Raw genomic sequence first — 23,386 nt, forward strand, 5'->3', positions numbered from 1 at the left:
GTGGGTGGGTGGGTGTGTGGGTATGTGTGTCTGCATCAATGTTGTCCGTGCTCGTGGTGTATGCGGAGCTCGGTGAGAATCTGTGGGTAGACACTGACACTGCAGAGCTGGAATGTGTAGCACACTGCTGACAATGCACACTACGCTTGTGTGTGTGTGGTGTGTGTGACAGAGAATAAGGGAGTAAGCAAGCAAATGGCTTTATGTGTTGGAGCTGGCACGTATGTATGTCTGGTTGTAAATACCTACACATAGTGGCCGAAGTTGTAGAAAGTGTGTGTGTGTGCGTGTGTGTGTGCGCGCGCGTGTGTGTGCGTGCGCGCGTGTGTGCGTGCGCGCGTGTGTGTGAGAGAGTGTGGTGCAGAGAGGCAGGCCTGTAGAGTGGCGCAGCAGCAGTGGGAAGGGAGCCAGAAACAACTGACTGCAGAGAAGAGAATGGTGCAGACTCTCTCTCTCTCTCCCTCTCTCTCTCTCTCTCTCAGACACACACAAACACACCAGGGATTGTAAGACCATGAAAAGACATACTATAATACCAAACGGGAGGAGGAAAATGATACTATAATTTCTTTGGAAATGACATTATGTGCATTATGACAGACTTACTGGCGAATGAGTGCTGCCTGCGATGGTGCGTTCAATGGCACTGTCTCATGCAGCACCTGATCTGCATGATGATGTCACACTTTGAAGTTTGATATAGAGAAGTTACATAAACTGCAAATATGAGATAACCAATGACCACTGGCATACAATGAACTCTCAATACAATTCAGAATATAGTAGATCACATGTTCATTGAGTATATTTAAGGTGTTATTTTTGTGTTGTATATGTCCCTTGAAGGTTTCAAATAACTGAGTAGATGAATTCACAGAGCGAGTTTGCTTTGTGTTAAATAATTATGATCATTTACAGGTTGTTCTTGTATGGATGTGATCGTTCCCCGTGACGTCAATGCACTGAATGGAACCACCGTCAAAATTCCCTGCACGTTCACGTCTTGCTATAAGATCGATTTCACCAAGTTTGCCATGAACTGGACCTACAAGGAGACACTGAACGACACCGAGGAGATGGTGAGAAACAAACCCACAACCCACAGTTACACTGAAATGTCACAAGAGTAAGAGATAGTGTGTGTGTCATCAATGTTACCATGGTGGTCATGGTACCAAGTGATGGCAGCTTTTTCTCCACTGTTAGGCTGAGGCGTTCCTTTATGTGCTTTAAACTCATCAGTGATCAATGATTGAAGGAAATCCTTATACTGAAGGAATCCCTTGTGTATGTTTTTGCTAAATCTGGGCTGTTACCATTAATGTGAACAACTATCCACTCTTAATGTAAACACGATTTATTTCTCTGTCTAGTTTATGACATACTACAGTAAGAGGGGAATGGTCCCTCTACGTCCTGACCGGTTCGGTGAGCGGGTTGTGTTTGCTGGGAACCTGGATAAGAATGACCTGTCAATCACCTTATCGGATGTTCAGCCGGAGGACAAGGGGTTTTACTACTGCTATGTGAGAAATCCCCCCGACCGCATCAATGGAATTGGCGAAATACAGCTTCATGTAGTCACTGAACGTAAGATACTAACCCTCGCCATTTTTGATCATCAGCACCACTGTTGGGTACTATAATAATATCAGGTATTGGTTTGAAGGAAAGGTTCTTAATTATTAAAGGCTATCTTTAAGTACTACTTACTGCCCACATGTAGTCAAAGAGGGGCCGTGATCATACTTCCTCCCTTTCTCGCTCGCCCTGCAGCATTAGCTCACAGCTCTTTCTCTTTAAAGCTGTTTAACCGCAGCTTCCCCGTCGGCAGAGAGCAGCACAGATGCAGATGGGGGATGCGAACCCATCCTGATCTGTTGTGAGTCGACAGAGCAGAGCTGGCAAGAATATTTTCCATTAATTGCATAACATGTGTGGAATGAAAGTGTTGTTCAGACAATAATGATGCAGCAGTGCTCTACAATCATCATTTGATCCTTTGTGCTTCCTGACTCATCTGCTATCGTTTGCATTTAGAACACAGTTTGTGATGGTGTAGATATCATCTGTCTCTACGTATAGAAGTTTAGATAGGAAATGTTTTTTTAGCCACTGGGGATTCAATATTAAGGATAAATGCCATGAAACAGCTGTAAAAATTGTAATGTGTCTGTGTGTGTGTGTGTGTATGTACTTCCTGGCGCATGAAGACTTACTGATGATGAGTCAGCTTTTTACTTATTAATGATCGACAAGAGGCCAAAACCAGACCCTTGGCATCCCTCAGACACACACATATGCGCGCACACACATACACACACACACACAACAAGGCTAAGTCAGCAGCACTTTCCTCCAAGTCTTGTTTAATCAGCACAGTTGGGCTTTCAGCCAGCAGTGCACTTGTTTCAATCGTTGGTCGAGAGAAAATACTGAACTCTCTCCCTTCCCCTCCCTCTCTCCTCTCCTGTCCTCTCCCCTCCTCACCAGTTGCCCCTCCTCGAGACTCGACCATCGCAGTGGCCATCGGAGCGTCAGTGGGCGGAGCTCTGGCTCTGCTGATCTTGTCCATGGTTGTGGTGAAATGCCTCCGTCGACACCAGAAACAGGAGCTGATGTCAGAGGAGAAGATGGAGGAGGAGGGAAAACTAGAGCCTGAAGGCGGCACAGAGGAGGGAACCAAGTAAGAAACGAGTCATCAATTAAAGGTCATACTGCAGTGTGTGCGTGTGCGTGTGTGTGTGTGTGTGTGTGTGTTCTCCTTCTCTCCATCCCTCAGAGGACAAACCTTAAACCTTCACTTCCTCTCTTCCATTCACAGACAACCATAACTGGGTCATCAGATATAACCAATGGTGTGTGTGGCGCTCTCACCCCCACTCCTCTGGTAAGTCAATCTGGAATGTATTGGCCAATCCCTCATTTATCCTCCATGTTTTGTCATCTAAGATTATGGTAGGTTGGTTAACTGCAGTGGTCTTATTGCAGGTCTATCATATAAAACTACGAGGCAAATAACTAAGTAACTTATTCAACATGCTGCAGCTACGGTTTGAACAAAGACTAGAAACGCGTCATCCTGTTGGGTTTAGAGTTATACATCTCTTAAGAGCAGATATCTGTGGGGGGAAAAAGTGTATGAACCACTGTAGGGCATCTACAAAATGATAATACTAATAATAATAATAACAATATACGTGTAATATAATAATGAAATCAAAATTCTGTTTCTCATACTTCTTCCTTTCCTTTTTCTCTCAGACATTGTGACCCCTGAAGATCTACAGTAAGCACTGCTTGAATCACTGTCCAGTAATTCCATCCACACCTTCTTGCATGTGTGTCCACGTGTGTCAGAGCGTACACCGTTGCTCTTGTGTATGTGTGTGTGCGAGTGTGCGTGCGTGCCTGTTTCTATGTGTGTGTGTGTGTGTTTCTATATATCTGCAGAATATTTTTGTTGTTGAAATAAAGCAAGGAACAAAAAACTTTTCTGAATCCCAAACAAAGTAACATTCCCTTACTACTTACGGCATTTTACTTTAGAGTTACACACGTACAGTGCATATTACATCGTGACAAGTATCTCTTAACTTCCTCATAACTTCAGAACGCCATCGTCATAACACACTATATGACAGGCACCTTGTCTACTCTAGCCTGGTCTCGTTTGGCACCAATCATGGTGCACGCGGATTTCACTTAAGTCTCTGATTTTGATTAAGATAATCTGTTTCATAGTACTGTGGTGTACAATACTTCAATATATTCAAATGCAAATCAAACCTGCCATAGCACTAGTAATGGAGCTATTTTACTGAATATAAATATGATTCAAACTTTACCATGACCCATACTTACAAAAGTAAAAGAGTAAATTAGGACATTAGGACATTTTACCAAATATAATAACTTTAGTGTTTATCATCATGATGAACACAATATGTAGTATATTTATATATTTATATCCATGATGTTTATGTCACGAGTAAAGAACACATGTATTACAAAGAAGTATACAGATATAGATTGATGGATATGGTATCCAATTTTATCATATATTTTGTTAGTGGAAAAAAGCTCTGAACAAAGTCACTGCACCTCAACACAAACACGTTAGTGTCTACACATGAAATGAATTGCCGTTTTAAAAATTACAATTTCCCACACCATGCTGTAGCGCTCTTTCCAAAGTAAAGCCTGTGGTTCAGTGGTACTGTTTAAAATGTATTATATATTGGTAGCACTTTAATTAACACATTAATGCCATTGCTCATGTATTCATGGCAGAGAGCATGTGACTGTAATGGGAATGAGACAATGTAAAACTATACTTATCTAAATGATATATGGCTGTTGTACAAAAAAAAAAAAAAAAGGAACATGGCTTGGATAATGAGTAGTTAAAGGACAAATGTATGGTTAATACATATATATTTGATCATTTGCTCACAAAACTGTGAATGTTCTGAGTGCCCATTTGACATGTTACAGCATGACAGGTTTTGTTATTGGAATTGAATGTCTTACGGTCGTATACACGCCATGGACAAGCTGTACTGATGTAAGCGTGGATGAGAGAGAGGACGACATGGAGGTCACATGGAAACAAATACCAAATGAGTGAAATGTCTTGGCATGTTATCCTAACAGTGGTGTAAGTATATGATCTGTAATGTCTTAAACTGGTTAGTTTGTCATCTAGCCACTGCTTTCACTTTGACCAAATCTAGGACGCTTCCCTACCGGCCTTGGTCCCTGATACTGTTAGAAAAAAAATCTTAAATCTGTGGTACGAAGCTGTTTTTAACAATGTACAGTCCTGTGCTAAAGGCTTTAGTTTAGATATGAATTCTTTTTGTTATCACTCTACTAGACTTATTTTTCAGAATGTCTATATTCCAGCATTTTAGGTGATGTATTGCGTGGTTTCCTTATATTTATTATAAGCACATGTTTCACATTCACATATACTGTATTTGTTGTTTTGGGATGAATATCGCTAAGGTAATATGGCGGTTTATCAGGGGGAAAAATGATTATCACGGTTGTTTGGTTGGGAAAAGATCTGATTCTCTGGGACGCTGGAACACTGCCTGTCTACGTGTGATCATGCATGTTTAAGCTGCAGGGTTTGTGGGCCTGGACCCTTAAGGTGATTACAGGTAGACATCTGGGGCAAATTTAGTGGATTCATTACTAAGAAAGAAGCCAATTTTGAGTATTTATGACACAAAACATCACAAACGTTAGTGTCACATACTGGGCTTTTAGCATCATTACGTTCCTCATTTCTGCCTATGAATTTGCCCTAAGTAGTTGCTTGTTCGTCACGTTAAATGTCAGTGAAAACCAAACCAATGCTTGCACTGTGCTGCCTCTGTACAAGCAGCTGCCATCACATTATGTATTTTGAAATAAAGACGATTTAGAACAATGTGTGCTTTTTTTGTTGTACTTGATTCTGCCACTGTATCTTGATGCTATTATTTAAGAAATTAAGTCCTGTCTCCGGGGTCGCATTCATTTTAGCACTTCGAGTGAGACCATCACAGGAGTTTGTTTTCCGGAAGGTAGCACAACTGTATTGTTCCGCTCTCTATTCTCCTTAATTTGAGCATAATTGCATTAGCTGTTCTCAGGTTGTGGTATCACGGTACCAGCTACTCCATGAGCATTGTGAGCTACATTATAAAACCCTGCCTTTGTTTTTTCCTCCTTTTTTTTTGCGCATCTCTGGTCATATATTGTGAAACGTATGCACTCTCTTCCCACACTCACACCCTGACAACCAAGCTATAGTGTCACCAGTAAGGGGAGCCTGCAGCTGCTCCACTGAGAATCAGGCAGAGGTGACTTTGTGAATGTGAAGTGTTTCTGTTTAACATTTACAGCCAAATGAGTTTCTGTTTCATTTTGACCTACAGTTGCTAATACAAATATTTTTTATCTAATTCATCTGAGTTTGTCAAACAACACAGGTGCAGTGATAAAGCCACAGTACAAAATTGAAGCTGATACATCCCCCTGGTTACTGCGCCAATAATATATTTTTTAAATTTGTGCTATTACATTTTTGCTGCCTTCTGATCGGAAATAAAGCAAAACATTTAACTGTGTCGAATCGCACGTTTTCAAAAAAGCAATATGCTGCATAAACGTATCACCGTATATATTTCATCCTATGAAAACCCCATTCAGTAACACCATAGAGGCAATTACTTAACATTAATTTTCAAACACGAGCAAAAATAAATCAAAGATTAAGCAAATGGCAGCATGAGGTCATAAACTGCTGTAACAAGCAGAGTGTGAGCTCATAAATCCACTTGGTAGCACACTTGTATACTTGTATATCATATTCCACAGCAAATGCAGTATGCTTACAGTATGTTGATGTATGATTACATGGAACTTAAGTGAATATCTGAGGCCATGCCACACACACACACAAACACACACAGCCAACACAATTGCAATCTATTCTGCATTTGCTCTACCAAATCAGTTTACAAATGACCAAAGAAGCACACACAAATAGTACGTGCAAGCCTCCAGCACAAAATCACTAACAGGTCACAACATATGTCTGTCACAACTTCAAAAGCGGTTGTGTGTGTGTGTGTGTGTGTGTGTGTGTGTGTGTGCGTGTGCTGCAGAACTGCTCTAAACTTCAGGACAGGACTCACCTTTTGATGGTCCCTGCTCTTCAACAGCAGACGGAAAGAGAAAGATGACAGACAACGAGAAGCATTGCAACACAAATATACAATTAAAGCTGGGGGGATGGGGGATGGGGGGGTGAAGGTGGAGAAAGGAGTAAGCTGCTGAAATGAAATGAAAGAGGAAAGAGTGGAAGGGCAATGGAAAAGGAGAGGTAGAAAGAGGCCCACCCCACTTGTCCTCCTCCAGTCAGGATGCTTTCTGAAATGTGCACACTCACCGGCTGGTGCAAAGGCAGAGAGGGAGAGAGAGGGAGAGAGAGAGAGAGGGGGGGGGGGGGGGGGGGGGGGGGGCGGAGGCATGTAGTGGGTCGGAGTGAGGGGTGAGGGGTGAGAGGAAGGTTAATCAGAAAGGGGGGAATTAAAGGGGTGAGTCGGAGAAGATAGTAGAGGTATGGAGAGGAGGAAGGGAAGCGTTAAGAGGTCAGTGTCTGGCAGCTGTGGTTACCGCAGTATTTCACTGCCTCGGCCGTCCCAGAAACAGATCCTCCGCTCTCCTCCCCCTCCCTCTGCTGCTCAGCTCACCTTTCTTCTTTATCACATCCCCTCCTTCCTCCCTGTCGTCACCCCCCCCCCCCCCCCCCCATCTTCTCTCCTTCTACCCTAGCCACCCTTCCTTCCCTTCCTCCTCTGCACATCATCGTCTTTCCTCCACTTGAACTTCACTTCTCTCTCACCTGACTCCTCCCCTCCACATCCCTAACACTCTCCTCTCCTCTCATCAGTGTAATGTCCCCTTTTGCTCCGCCTTCTCTCCATACACAGCATCCAAGGTCACCCTGTCCTATGGCAGGTGTGTGTGTGTGTGAGTGTGTGTATGCGTGCGTGCGTGCGTGTTTGTGTGTGGGGACACGTGTCTTGTGTATGTGTGTGCATATGCACAGCCACATACAGTATGTGCACACATCACAGTGTTTGCATCTCAATATCCCTCTCTTTGTCACATATACAGTATGTGTGTGTGTGTGTGTTGTGAACGTCTCTTTTACAGTGCATCTACATACTGTACGTACTTTGCTGCATCAAGGACCAACATCTCATTACCTGTCACGGCCCCACACATGCACTTGAACCAAGAAGAGACATGAAATCCCAGTAGATTGATCACCTGAGTGTGTGTGTGTGTGTGTGTGTGTGTGTGTGTGTGTGTGTGTGAGAACAAGAGAGAGAGATAGAGAGAGAGAGAACACTGGGGAGGTCAAGCATGCATCATGTCTGCCTGAATAATGATGAAGGAAGTGAAAGGCAAAAGGGAACAGGTAACATTTATGAAAGATTTATGTTTCCGTTAGAAAATCAGAGATAATTTGGTGTTTCCAGATGAAAATGAAGCGGCCATGGCCACAAAAGCAGACAAAACCCATACAGTACAAAGACAGGCCCGACATGTTGTGGACTGCAGTTAGCAGGCTGAATACTTATTAGGTTAAGCAACAAGGAGCCTTTAGCATCTCCAGTCACACCGGAGCTGAACAAGGTAGTGGTTCAGCTCATCTGGCTACAAAGTATTGATGTGTGAAGAACAGCGTGTTAAGCACAACGAGTAAGGGAGGGTGTACTAAAGTAGTGTGGTAGGTTTTATTTTATTTCTAATGAATGTGCACCTCATAACAAAATAGGTGGCATGAAGCTATACTGTTGTCAATAGGTGGTGGGGTTGTGCTGTATATGGGTGCTGGAGCAGGAATAAGAGGAAGAAAGGAGGATTGAAAGGTCTTCGTTGCCAAGTTGGCAGTTTGTCCTTCAAGACTCAGCAGAAAAGCAAAACCTTTATTGACTGATTTATTGACACCACAACATACCTGGTCTCTTTCGCTGTCACTTGTGACCTGAAGGATCCAATATCCATGTTTGCACAGGAAGAATGGCCACCAATTTGTCTTGACATGACAGAGTCACTGTCACTGGTCTGAGTTCCAGTAAGAACCACAGAGCTTGGCCATCATTATCAAATAAATGAATTAAACCACATCGATAGCAACACAGGCTCTTCTTTGATACCATCACTGGAGAACAACTTCCTCTCTGTTTTAACACAGCTGAAGAGGGAACGATGGACAAAAGATGGAAAACTTCCATCCGTGTGAATCGAGCACATGCTTGAAGAAGGAGCTGCGTGGATGCGAGAGGAGGACCCTCCGGAGGCAGAGCTGACTCAGCCTTTCCTGTGTTGGGAGCACACGTACATGTGCACCCCCCTCTCTCTCCCCCTCTCTTTCCCTCCCTCCCTCCCTCTCTCACTCTCGCGCTCCTCTCTCTCTCTCTCTCTCTCTCCTCTCTCTCTCCCTCCCTCTCTCACTCTCGCGCTCCTCTCTCTCTCTCTCTCTCTCTCTCTATCTCTCTCTCTCTCCCTCTCTTTACCTCAGCCTCTGCAGTACCTCTCCTCTCTGGCTCATTTCTCCGTGTGCCGGGGCTTTGAGGGAGACACTTGCTCATCGGCTCTTCTGCCTGACTGCTGGCTCCCCTCCAGGTCTCCCTCTGTGCCTCTCTCTCTCTCTCTCTCTCTTTCTCTCTCCCTCTCTGTCTCTCAACTCTCCAGTCCTCCAGCCTATGTCTCCCCCTGTGGGGCTTGTTGGCCAGCCTGCTTCCCTCCTGGCTCTTACTGCTGCTGCTGCTGCTGCTGCCACCGCCGCTTCAGCTGCTGCTGCTGCTGCCGGAGCGGTGAAGCTGTGTGACGCTCGGCTGCCGTCACCGCTGCTGCCACTCTCCCCCGCTCCTCTCCTCTTTTGCCATTTGCCTCACACTCCTCGCTTTGCCGGATAATCGCCGCCGAGTCTGCCAGAGGACAGGAAAGGGAGGGAGAGAGAGAGAGAGAGATAGAGAGAGTGAGAGAGAGAGAGGGATAAAGGGATCCTTTACTCACCCCACACACTACATCCATACAACTGCTGCGTGTCTCTTCTGTCTGTCCTCTTCATCTGCCTCCTCGGGTCGTTGGGGTTGCAGCAGAAGAAAAGGAAAGGAATTTGTCCTCCCTCCTCCCAGCACGTCCTGACCACGTCCATTACTGGGACATGAGTGCAGAGGAGGAGAGAAGAGGGAGGGACTGAGAGCAGGACTTCAGACTCTGCCTTTTAGCTGCAGTGTCCCACCTTTCCCCCCAGACACACACACATACAACTACACACACATATTTGACTTAGTTAAGGGTAAACAATCTGACAGGCAGGCAGACAGACAAACCAGGGAGGCGGGGGACACACAGACTTTGACATAGAGAAGCAGGCAAGAGCAAGACAGACAGGTGGTGTCATGGCGTCAGTGGACAGCACCGGTTCGAGTGTTTCTGGTCGTCTGAGATTGGGGGACATACTCTATTCTGCTGTAGCAGTTGTCCTGCTGCTGGGTGAGTTATACTTCTCTCTCTCTCTCTCTCTCTACCTCACTCTCCTGTCACCCCTCACTCTCCCTTTATACCTCTACAATACACATTTGTTCCTTTGGTGTGTGTGTGTGTTTGATGTGTGTTTGGGGGGGGGTCACTCCTGTCACATTCAATCCTTTTTTATTGCTCACGTCAACATCTGCCGGTCCTTCTGTTTCGTCCTCTCCTCGTCTCAGAATTTGCTTTACCCCAGGATCTAAAATGTGTGATGTCACAGGTGATGTTTCCTTGTTGATGGAACGAGGGGGGCACCATGGTCAGTAATCATGCAACTCTGCTGCCCTGAACTTGGGTCTGTTGAATTTTGACAAGGAAAAAGGATGAGTGGCTGACAGGATGAATGACTCACAGGCTGCTGGGCAAGATTGACTGTTGGCTTGGTTATGGCGTTTTATATTTCAGTAAACGGAGCAAATGCTTAACATGTAGGATATTGGAAAGTTCAAACTAAAAACATAATGATGTATGTATGTTTTATTATAGTATCTATTCGATTGATGAAACGTATGTTACACAGTTGTACGGCGCACTTAAGTTGTGTGTATGCCGTGGTAGTGTTGTGCTACTGAGGCAGTGGTGCAGTGATGTATTCCTGCTCACAGATACACTCCCTGATTTTCTTATAATAACAATCATTTGTAATAATTAGAGGCCCAAATTCCAAAATGTATCACTGCTGATGTTTTGAATGTGACAGTTTTTTCACGCACAATTCAAAATCATTCATCTCAGAAAGGTAAACAACAAATTTAAATTATGGAGATTTCTATTGCTGGTTTCTTCTTCATCTAAAAAGCAAATGCAATCAAATTTTTCCCAATGGTAGAATTTACATTAAATGAATCTTACCCTCTACACATTTTCCAAATGGAACAGCTGATTCATCATCTGTTTACCTTCAGCTACAAAATATACTTCACTTAATCCAAAGTGACAAACATATTAAGAGAAGGTGATGTCACACACCAAAACAAAACAGGGAAACAGTGTGATTAATGTCGCATACGGTCAAGAATTGATAGAGCAACACATAGTTGATTAAATGGTAGTAAAACTAATCAGGTTGCAAATGATCATATATGTAAAACAAGCTTCCTCATCAAACAGTCGCTGAATGACACGATTGCAATGAATACAGTGTATTGAAGTAAAAAAGGAGATATGGCATTAACTATATAAGTGTCAGCATTCAATAAAATGTCCGAATACCATTTTCAGCATTGCTTTTTCATTTTTAACTATTATATATGCAGTGTTATCAGTTTATTAGGTACACCTGTCCGGATCTGCACAGCACAGCAATAAATCCTGGTTTGTAGAGCCAAACAATAATCCGTTTCGGCCGACAGTGTTTCAGAGAGGGAAATGACTCGACACTTTTCATGAAAACTTTCACGGAAACACTTCCAGTAGAAATATAGAGTAAGTAATGAAATCAACAAGATTGCTTTGCCGGGCACTTTTGTTAAATCTCCTTTCAGAACATCACACCACAAGAGCACATAGACAAAATGGAGAACTGACCAAAATGATCCTGGAAATGTCCACAGACTGGCAGCACAATTTTTGCAGTACGAGTCGTGTGAAAAGCACAAAGCATTTCACTGTTAGAGCTGTTAGATGATGCTGTTACCCATTTCAAGGGTGTGTTGTGTTATGTAGACCCTGTCAGCTTTGCTTATAGGGGAAACTATACGGTGGATTTAGACGCAGTTGTTGTTTTACTCTGGGGGAAGTTCCTGTTGTAATTAGTAGGTGACCTTGTTTTTTTTTGCAGATTTTGTTCAGGATTGTTGCAGCTAAAGCCACAGCACGTCTGATGCACGCTGCTCTTTGGATAGTATTTGTGTAATTGTTGCTTCAAATAGAATGCAGCACCTGGTTACACAAGGAGGTCCCATGTACAAACTTGGCCTAGTTTACAATGCGTTTACTAAGTCCAGATTTATGCATCACTAAAACTAATTCTTATGAAGAGCTCCGCTGTTGCTAAATATTTGCACGCTTTACACAGGCAAAGTTCTGTAGCGAAGATGATGGCCAACAAGTAACAAAACTAGCTTTCTACACAAATCCCAATAAGCCGCAATAACCCTGAGCGGAAATGAAGACTCATAGAAATCTGATCTAAAGTCTATCTATCAATAGTGTGAAATGGAGTCCACGCTCCACTTCCTCTCTAAACTACACCATGATAATCATAACAAACCAACACCGTAATGGCTTTTAACCGACCCTGATAAAATATGTAACACTATTGGACTGTCAAATGATCACTCAGGAGTGCTAATTTAATGAAGTACTGCCATTCTTCTTCTGTGGTTTACATCATGTATAACACGTCACGTAGTAGTGTGTCATAAATTCCTATTAAATCCCATTATGATGGATTTTTATTTGATCTCTTCTGTCATCTCATCCCTTTGGTGGCATCGTTGATTGTCACCACTGCTTTTCATAGTTTCATCCATCATTCCTACTGGTGTTAGCCATATCATTTAGTATTACATCATGTTATTTTTCTTTACCCTGAACTATCTGGTAACTATCGGTTCCTTGCTTCTACATTTCAAGTGAAGTCAACAACGCTTCAGTGACATCATTCCCACAACACACAAACACTCAACTTCCCTTCTGGTGACCATTTGCCATCTGGAAGATGGTCTCTCATACCAACAATTCCAGGGGCGTCTTAATTGTTGTCCCAGAATAGATACGTCTGCCTCACACCATTTGATTCCTATAGTCGTTCCATTGCGAGGGCTTCCAATTCCTTGCGTAAAATGGAAATGGAAAATCTGGGGAAGCTTGCATCTGACCCAGCAGTTCCTGAACCAATGAGCTCTTGTGGTGTAAAAGCCACTGATATCACTCCATTAGCACAGGTATGTAAACAGGAGAAAGTATTATGCTCACACAAACTAGTCTTATTCCATTTGAATCTTCACTTGTTCCTACCTTTGTTGAAGGATTATGCATCATTGTCCTTTAGTCAGTGAGAAATGACAACACACGTTGTGCTGGTATACCAGGTTAGAACACAGCATCATCTCCTCTTAGATACGTCATCAGTTCATACACAGCCTTTTTTTTAAAATAAGTATAATAAATGTGTGCATCTTGCAGGGTAAATATGACCCTATTCACCACCACCACCACCATCATCATCATCATCATCATCATCATCATCATCATCTTCATCACCACCTCCCCCACACCTCCCACCGGTCCCTTGTCACTCATGGCTCTAATTGAGTTACTGAGCTACTGTTATAAGTCTCTGGCCTGATGTCATTCCTTCACCTTGCAGAGGACATTGTTACTTCCCCTCCTTTCCCCTCGCTCATTCCTCCCCCTGTTCCTGCTCCATTCATTTTTCCTCTGTTTCCCCTCTGCTACCTTCCTTTTCTCTCTCCCTCCCTCCTTCTCTCTCTCTCTCTGAGAGGTAATAGAGTCCTCGGTCATTTCTCTATGGGTTCACTTTGAAATACAGTACATTAACCCTTTAATCTCTGGCCTACTTTATAGAAAAACACATCTCACCTTGACAGTCAGCCAAGGACACACACACATGCACATAAAGTCAGCTGCTTTCCCTCCCGTTGGCTTCAGTGATTCAGATATTGATGTTTCGCAACCGGGACATAGAGATATTTGATAGCGTAGCTAAAAATACCGTACAGTCCAGCCCAGTCCATCCCCACTTAAGCACTCACAACTACATGCATACAGTGTAAACATGCGTAAGTGCACGCTTAATACACATGCCAATAAAACCACAAACATAACGATGAACATAAATGACTGCAGCGTGTGAATCTGTGCATGTTGTCATTGTAAAGACAGTGAGGAAGTGGAGAAGATGAAGGGGTGGAGAGACAGCAGATAGCGGAGGGCAGAGGTATCGCAAGGAGGTGTCAAATCTATTTCTGGCCGTGCGGGGGGCGGGGACACACACACACACACACACACACACACACACACACACACACATACGCTTCTCAATATCAGCATGTCACAGTAGTTTGGATGATTTTGAAGAAGGAAATATCCTCCTCATTTTCACTTTTTGATCCTCATTATGTTTGGAGAGCACACAAATACCTGCCTTGCCCAATGGCATAGTGCCAAAAAAAAGAAGTGAAGGAAAGCAGGTGATCACATCATTTAAATGACTTGTAAACAGATTATACAAGGCAGACAAGGGATCCAGGCACCAGCATGTAGTCTGAAAACCAAAAGGACATAATGGAGACGCCCACACACAGCATCTATATACAGACACAAAAGGGTACCTTAGGCATTCATAACGTGACATCAGGGGATCCATTTGCCCATCACTATCATCCCACACACAGACACACACACACACACAAACACACACAGACACACACACACACACGCACACACTCGTCCTCTGCTTTTGCCCCATCGTGATTATAAGGAGCAGTAGGCAGGCACAAGCACAGATCTGCATCCTTGGTTAGTAGCATGTTTGGCCTTTACTTGTGATATGATTGATTTGTGAAGAATGTCAGTTTCAACAAATAGTGATGTCAAATAAATCATATTGATTAAAGTTAGTAAGCCTATTGTCATTTCAGCTTTTCCAGAGACGTTAACGCACCAAGCTTCTATCTTTAGAATTGGTGAAGAAAATTGTTTAAATAGGCGGTGACACAACACAACACCTCTTATTCTGCACTTCTGAACTTTTTGTCAGTGCTGACATCTTGCCAGAAATGTAAAGGAGATAGTGTGGAATTGCTATATAGATGCAACTCCCTCGACACGACATGCACACTCTGTCTGGACGCTTTTTAGACAGCAGCTATATGCAATGTGATCCTTAGCAGGTCAGTGATGAGATGAGTGTGTATAAATAGGCCCCGAGTACGGGAGTGACACCAAAACAACAATTTGAGAATTATACCAGCTGTCACGGCAAAACTAACATGACCCCATGCAGGACTCAAACTCATGTATGATGGCTCGTCCGCGTTGGAAATGAAGCAGTTACAGTGACTTTGTACGATCTATGAGGACACTGGTGACAGGCTGAATGAAACCTGATCCATGCTTCTGGATTGGGTCTGTCTTTCTCTCAGCTGGTCTTTTTATAAAATCTTTCCCATCAGTCAATGAATCAATCAGTTACTTCACCACTGAGCCATTACTTTTGTAAAGTCAGCAGCATTTTTACGTTCGTAGGCGTCATGATAAATAAGAGTAAATAAGCTGAAACAAAGAGAATTTAGTTGACTCAGCATTTTGTAAATGTTGATGCTTGCCAAACACACACATAAATCAGGCAAAGTTGGACACATCATCAACTTTAACTGGACATTGATGAAAAGGAAACAAATTCAAGACCAGGACGTGCAAAGTGGTCACATGTTAAAGCGTGTAGACAGTAAGCGTTTGTTTTTGAGAATCAGCAGAATCAGCAGTGAAAACTACCGAGATAAAGCAAAATCCCAACATCCAATACATAGAAGCATGAACAGAGTCCCTGAAAAACTGACCATCCCTGAAGACGATTCCTCATTGTATTTCACTATTTTCACTATCTTAAATGTTCTCGATGTACTTCCTGCTCAACCATTCCTTCTCTCCTCTCCAATCTCCCCCCTGTAGGCTCATGGAGCGCCAATGGACTGGAGATCTCCACCGGGAAAGTGACTTCAATGAAAGCAATGAACGGCTCCACCGTTCTGCTGCCCTGCACCTACAACTCCTGCATTGGAATCAGAAACCTTTACTTTAATTGGCACTATAATGACAATGGAACCATGATCAAGGTAATGTACGGATTCATGATGTTGATCTTCGGTGTGACATCTTTGATTTGTGAAGTCAAATAGCTCCATTATAATTTCCTGACACATGAAACAAAACTGATTTGCCCACTTTTGTGCTTGTGCATACGTACATGTATATATGTGTGTGCGTGTGCGTGTGCGTGTGCGTGTGCGTGTGCGTGTAGCTATGTGAAGGGGTGATTCCCGCAGAGGGTGCAGAGCCTAGGGTCAGCGTCACCCATGACCGCGTGGAGTTTGTCGGCTCCACAAAGACGCAAAACATCTCCATCCTGCTGTGGAACATCACCTTTGAAGACGAAGGACATTATATCTGCTTTGGCAGGAATCAAAAAGAGAAGAACCGCAACCACAGTGCCATCTTCACTCTTTACGTGGTGGACCAAAGTATGACACACACGCATACACTCTGCTACCTTGCGGTTCTGGCTGATAATGTCTCTTCTATTGCATTGTTTCATCCATTGATTCGCATCTTCCTTCTCCCTAACCTATTTGTCTCTCTCCCCCCTTTCAGTTAAGGAGATTGACAATACTTTGACGGTCATCATTGTCTCAGTACTGGGCGGAGTCATTGGCGCAGTTATCCTTATCATGGTGATAAAGGCCTTGGTGGTTCACTTCCTGTTGAAGGATAATGAAAAGAAGTACGTAGATCATGGAAAATGACTAAATGAATGTAAAAGCACTGGTTCATGTTTGCTGTGCTCTACTCATCATATTACTTTTCATCACAAATCAAACTGTGATAAATATGATAATTTGATCTCATTTGCACTTCTTCATCCCTGATCTCACAATGCAACTGTTACATTTGCTTGGACTGCAATAACATCATTATGAACCTTATTCATAGTGATTCATTTCATTGGTGGAGACCAGAATAGAGTTAAAGACAGGTAGAGTTTTAGACAGTGGGTTACTAATGTTGCACTGGGTCTGCCGTGGGTTAATTCATTACTGATGTGTCATCCATGAGACGATAGTATGGCTCTGCAACAGGTTTAGACCACAACATGCATAGCTTATAAAGGGCAGCTAGAGAAACACACAGTCAATCTAAAAGACAGGAGCTTACATCTCCAATCAGTCTCATTTATTACAATTGTTATATCCAAAAGCAGACATTTATTAGTACATGTTAACACATAATTTAAAGGCTACTACTACTACTACTACTACTAGGCTTCCCTGCAAAATCTGATAACAACATCTTTGAGGTGATTTGGGGGTTAAATTACTTTCTGTAATGGTAGTTGGAGTGACAGAGAGTGATGAGGAACATCATTTATCTGCCACACAATCCACTGACCAACAGAGAACAACGTTGATGCGTTGATGCTGTGGTGACCCGTCCTCTCTCTGTCCTCTGCAGTAAAGAGTGCCTGGTGAGCTCAGGGAACGACAACACAGAAAACGGACTTTCAGGAGCCAAAGCTGACAACAAAGGGACACCGAAGGCATGAGCAAAAATGTAAAGTACAGTATGTCTGTATGTTTGTATATACAGTATGTTAGACAAATGTACACATTCAGAGAAAATGCTGTTATATACGGACTGTTTTATCTTACTAGTGGCTACACCTAATGAAACATGTAAAGTGTCTATTTTAAATCATGCTTGGGGTTTGGAGAGTGTGAAATGTGCATAAGCCTGGATCGGACTCAGCTAAATGGCAGCTTTAGCGTGCAGCCTGTATCGCCAAACTCAGCTCTATGTTTAACTACAATCACACACTTACCGTCCACAATCTCAGATTTTCTGAGGTCACATTTACCCTTTTTTAATTTAGTAACTTCTGGAACCCGTTAGAAAACGTAAAGAGCTTTGCAAAACAGACACAAAGCACTGAAAGTACAGGATAAGTTTTGAGTTATTTTTGGAATTCACTAGGTTCTATCATAATCCATAACTCTAGGTCAAACCTGGACCGTGACAAACCTGACCTGTGGGAGCGGACCACTATTTGCCAAAATGTATTGTTAGAAGCTAATGATTAAACTGCCGTTACATCAACTTAAGTACAGCACAAAATGAACGTGTTTGTCATGGAGTATTGGTGTTTGTAAACCTAAACATGGTTATCATTCAACAAAAGCTTTGGACGAATTTCCAAAGCAGCTGTAAAATGATCCAACACCAATACTCTCATATGGTTCCGATGAAAGGCCTTGCTCAAGGGTCTTTGGTCTGTGAACTGACCATAAAACTCAACCACTGCCGTACCAAACTAAACTCCATCTTACCCGTTTACAGCCGAGGTCCAGGTTTGACTTACTTTTCTGGTTGTTAACTCATCAAAGCTGAGACGGATTTTGTGCCGTGGCGCCGGCTGGCTCGGTTGGCATGTGGGCTCGCTACGGTGGCTGAAAGGATCCAGTTGTGCACAGAGTTTCTTGTTTTAGTTTAGATGAAACACAGGTGCCTGTTCTGCTTCCGCTCCCTCTGCTGGTGGGAGGATAAAAACACATAAAAAGATTAAAAAAAAAGAACAAAAAAAGACAATCCCTAGATTACCCAGCTCCCTATAGAAAGGAATGAACTTGATCATGCTGCTTCTGACTAATAACCAATGCATTTTTAGCATGTGCGCATTTTATATATCTTCATGTAAGTATATGTCGTCTGGCACCATGACACAGAAACATTTCTGTTTGGCTTGGGTCCCATCGCACCCTTCACATTGACCTCAACTGACGCCCTGCCAATGCTTGATATGCACCCGCCAATACTGCAACTTCTCTTACCCCTTTAACCTAGTCAGGGTGTCTGAGAAGTGACTTCTCTTTTCGGGTTAAAGGTCTGCACGAACCACGAGCACAGGAGAGGTGAAAAACACTTCACACATACTTAAATGTTCACCAACTCAAATGACTGAACAGCCCTGAAATTAGCACTTTGCTCAGTGGCTTGCTCAGTGCTTATAGTATAATACTTAGGGTTCTGGTCATTGCCAGTAATTCAGATCACACAAACGACAGATTGTTGTAAAAGAATGTTAGAACTCTGTCAGGCAATAGTTTACTATCAATGTTTTTATCCTTATTTCAAAGAAATATTTACGACATTTTCAGTGTTTATGAGATGAAAATACATTTGAAAGAGATTAGACAACAAATATCTGAGAAAAAGTTCTATTTTATCCAAAAATAAATGAACAGCAAGGGTGAGTTTCGTGCTAAGCTGCCTGCAGCGCCCGGGATGGTCTGGGAGCTGCTCCCTTGGGTGCAGTCCCAGTACAAAAGAACAGTCACTTCTCTGAGGCTGGCAGACGCGAGCGGCGACACCCACACACATAGCTGGGATCGCTGGGGCAGCTGATAGCTGCACACAAACACGCAAACACACACTTAGTATACACGCACACATATGCCTACAGGAGTACTCACAGGTTAGGAGCCACTTTCATACTGAAGTGTAGTACAATGGCCTTGCGTACTAACAATACAGCACCTTACCACTGATCAGAGTGGCTGCACAAAATAAGAAGTCATGGAAATTACATTTATGGTTCTTTTATAATATAAATTCATAGTTAGGAAAATAAGTTTTGACTTGTTTTGTCACGTTTGAGTACTCAACAAAACCACTGTGCGTCCAATTTGTTTCTGAATGTGTAAGGACGACATGATACTTCACTCTAACAGAGATCTTTAGCATGATTCAGATTTATTTTTCTAATTGTTCACTGTCAGCCTGCGGCTCTCTGATACTGGAGTGCATTGCGCTTCTTGCTTTCAATGGAAGCAATAAGACAGACATCAGATTATGCAATAACCTGTTCTAAGGCACTTTATAGATGTGTCTGGACTGGCTGTGGTGGCAGTCCGTCTGTCCTTGGCACTGTTCATTGTACTGATGTATGTATCTACGCTGTACTAATGTATCTCTGTCGGGCTAATGTATCACCATTAGGCTTGTATATCTGCATTAGACAGATTTATCTGCAGTGGATCAATCTATTTTACGTCCCATTTACACTTGGCAAAAAAAATTCCAGAAGTTAGATGGCAGAGGAATGTCTGAAGGAGAGGTAGAGCGAACTTCTGACATCTCCCTCCTGTGCGCAGAGGAGAGTTTCTAATGGATTTTGATGGACCATGTCTCATTACTGTAGAGACAAAACTGAACCATGGTCATTTTCTTTCACATAACGACTGCGTTCACACCTGAGACCTGCATAGTAAATACTTATATGATATTCTAATGAATCCTGATACAGTAACCACATTCTGTTTACACTCGACGGTCAGGGGCCAGATTGAGATGAAGCTGTAGTATTGAAATCTATATTGCTGTGCATGTGTCATACATATCCACCACCTGACACACAATATCATAATTTGTCATTTGTGTTGTTTTTGGGGGAGGATGTGTTTATGCACGATGAAGACTTTTGGTCATCATACGTGGTTTTGGAGAAACTAATGCATATTAACCTGAATGTGGTCTAACTTTCATCAGGGCACCTCCTCCTAAAATGGTTCAGAATCTCTATCTGTTGTCAGTGCATTATGACATCATCGCCTGGCTTTTTACGTAGATTCAGGATATAAACCAGCTGCTCCAGAAGCAAAAAGTATCCAGGTATAAATTAGCCATATATTGATTTACAGCCCACAATTTAAGTGAGGACAGCGGTTGCATTGGAATTTTATTGCTCTGTGTAAATGGGAACAACTGATTGATCTGTGATGTGCTATTAGTGCATTGTGAATACTTTTGGGAAACTGTATGTCGCTACTAACATTGTAAGTGTTAACTGTGCAGTGTTAGAAGGGATGCAGTGTGACTGCTGTGTTGTAAACATGTATATGTTATGGATTTATGGAAGCACTACACGCACACACATACACACACATTCACGCACACGTCCTCTCTGTAAAGAGGACGCATCCAAAGTCTTCCTGTAGGAAAAAGCAATATTGTGGAGTTGAAACCGTCTTGTCAGTGTACGTTTCTCATCTCATACCTGGACCCTCTCAGAACAAACAGGCAGCGTCATGTAGGGATTGGGATGCATAACTTTTACTGCAAAGTGTCTTTGTGGCCACAGTGAATGTTGTTCAGTCCCCACTGTTGTTTTCTGTGATATCTAACTTTGAGTTTCATATTTTCTAGAGGTGGAGCTCATCATCCTACCTACCTTGCAGGTTCAGAAGGATTGTTTGTCGACTTTATCTCACTCTGACCTTTATTTCCTGAAAAATCTACTGACAAAGTGATAAAAAAAAACAACTCCACCTATAAGAATGTTAAATGAAGTGTAAGTGCTTCCAGAGGCAGTTTTGAGGGGAAATGAAGAAGGTCTAAGCAAGATGAGTCGTTTTGATGAAGCCCATGTAATCTATGTGCGCACCAAAAAACTCAAAGCTACCTGATTGTATGAATGTAATTTAGATCTCGATGTGCACAATGTGGAACAGTTTAGCCTTCACACACACCCATGAAACATCTCTGGGTTATCAAACCGACAAAAGCTTTGGCTGATTTTTATTTATTTTCCTCTGTAAAATGTGATATGATTTTTGTTTTGTCAAATCAGTCCCTAGTGTTGATTCATCATTCTGAATAAGTTGTGTGCGACATATTCGTACTGACCCTCACTGTGTGTGAGGTGTGAAGTCAGCAGATTGCTCACAGTGGTTGCTGCAGTACTGAGGGTGCCCTGCAAGATGCCGGGTGCTCCTCTGCAGTGGTGCAATACAGCAGAATAAATACAGAATCACTGCCACCCAGTGGTAAATCACATAACATCTAGAACAATGTGCCCCCTAGAGGAACATGAAAACAAATCAACATGTACTGACTGCATTCCTGAAGATTTACACCTGAAACTAGGATTACAATTTTATCATGTAAAGAATACAATTTTTCACATTTCAAACAATATAGTAATAGTACACCATATTAAATTCCTTGCTTACTGCTTTAGATAGTGCTATTAATAAGTATATTTAATGTTATGAGTACACATATCGTCAGTCCCTGTAATCGGTGAGTATTTTATTAAATTTTAAAAGGATATAATACAAGCCTACACGTTTACACTAAATCTGTGGATAAGAAAAGGACACATGCAACAATTTTTGCGATGATGGATCCTTCAGTACCACAGAGCATCATGTAGTTACAGACAAGGTCAGTGTTACAATATCTCCAATTAAGTGTGTGTTGCTCTTACTGCCAGGGCACCTGAAACTCATACTGCCAATCCAAGAGTCTCACGTCTGCTGCTGTTACTACACTAGGATAACACGATACGATAGCTCGTATATTAAACTCTCACCACAAAGATATGCTACACTACTGCTGTAGTGACGGTAGTATTTCCGTGCTAAAGTCAACGTGATACTGCTCAATACCACTTACTGCGTAGTTAGCAGCTGAAATTCACACTGCCAAAGTCAAGAGTGACATCTGCTCTCTGCTTCCCACATTCCACACGGATCAGATCGAACTATGGATCTTCTGTTGAGCCACAAAAGCTCCATTCACAAGCCTGGAGCCAAGAAGAAGATAAAATAAATTAGATGTGTGTTTATTTTTTTGGCACTCACACAATATTAAGGCATTTTGTGATAGTAAAATATAAATTATTACTATTTTTTTTGTGTGTGACAGTTGTGTATTACACCTTTAAACTGCCTCCTAATTTTTCAAAGAGGTTCTCTGGCTTGCAAGACTTGAAAACAAGCACTGTCTGTTGCTGACCTCTCCCCTCTGGCAGTCTGGCATTTTAAACAATTTGAACATTTTTAGAGCTTCAGATGGTGTAAATCTAATCCTGTCTCAATCTATAAAAAAAGAAATCTCATTTGTAGATTGTACCCTTAAATATTCAAGGCCAATGCTACAAACAAATTCTTGCATTTTTATAGCAAAATAAAGTTGAAATGTTGTAGTTTAGAAAAGCAAATTCCCATATTTCGCTAATGTGAGTATTTAACACGCACACACACGCACGCGCACATACACACAGACACACATACACTCACACACACATGTGTGCAACCCCAGGTTTCCTGGATCATTACTCTGGTGAATGTTCAGCTGTTTCTCTGTGTTTGTGACCATGTTGCTCATGCTCCCTTCATGACTATGCACCTCAACTTTTTGAATTGTAAAAAAAAAAAATATACTAGAAATAAAAAGCAGATTAAAGTTCCCAGCTTACTGCTGAGTCTGTCTGTGTCTTTGTCCACGTTTAAAGGTCCTTCAAGTTTCCTATTTCCACAAAGAGTTAGATTATATTTTTAATCAAAATCGATGATGTATGTGCACTTGTGGGATAATAGTTAATTATATATACATGGGAAATGCAAAACAAAAAACAAGAAAAGCTCTATGTTTTGTCTTTTCATGTTTCAGTTTTCCCTTTTAAGGCTAAAGAAATCCATTTGGATCAGTGTATTAGATATGCAGGGTCAGATGTTAATGCTATGAATGGCTCAAA

At 42.3% G+C, this 23,386-nt stretch overlaps 2 protein-coding genes across 3 annotated transcripts in view; both read left to right on the plus strand.

Annotated features, from left to right (window-relative positions):
• LOC142991892 (sodium channel regulatory subunit beta-2-like) overlaps nt 1–5,500 on the plus strand; it is a 10,188-nt gene extending 4,688 nt beyond the window's left edge. Inside the window, exons 2-6 of one of the 2 annotated variants that reach the window (XM_076142072.1) lie at nt 919–1,079; nt 1,374–1,590; nt 2,494–2,686; nt 2,825–2,890; nt 3,265–5,500. In XM_076142072.1, the coding sequence (XP_075998187.1) occupies nt 919–1,079; nt 1,374–1,590; nt 2,494–2,686; nt 2,825–2,834 (581 nt within the window). In that variant the 3' untranslated portion in view covers nt 2,835–2,890; nt 3,265–5,500. Of the gene's footprint in view, nt 1–918; nt 1,080–1,373; nt 1,591–2,493; nt 2,691–2,824; nt 2,891–3,264 lie in introns of those variants that run through there. The other variant, XM_076142064.1, reaches the window with a different exon arrangement.
• Nucleotides 5,501–9,709: 4,209 nt separating this feature from the next.
• LOC142994725 (sodium channel regulatory subunit beta-4-like) lies at nt 9,710–23,106 on the plus strand. The gene is made up of 6 exons (XM_076145555.1): nt 9,710–10,071; nt 15,748–15,911; nt 16,097–16,316; nt 16,447–16,576; nt 17,305–17,403; nt 21,052–23,106. Exons 1-5 carry the CDS (start codon nt 9,978–9,980, stop codon nt 17,393–17,395), a joined length of 699 nt encoding a protein of 232 aa, XP_076001670.1. The 5' UTR covers nt 9,710–9,977; the 3' UTR covers nt 17,396–17,403; nt 21,052–23,106.
• The last annotated feature ends 280 nt before the right edge of the window (nt 23,107–23,386 follow it).

This window comes from Genypterus blacodes, unplaced genomic scaffold (genome assembly GCF_046128005.1).
Source record: "Genypterus blacodes isolate CSIRO-AG114 ecotype Tasmania unplaced genomic scaffold, CSIRO-AGI_Gbla_v1 ptg000003l_1, whole genome shotgun sequence".
In the NCBI taxonomy this organism is placed as follows: Eukaryota; Metazoa; Chordata; class Actinopteri; order Ophidiiformes; family Ophidiidae; genus Genypterus; species Genypterus blacodes.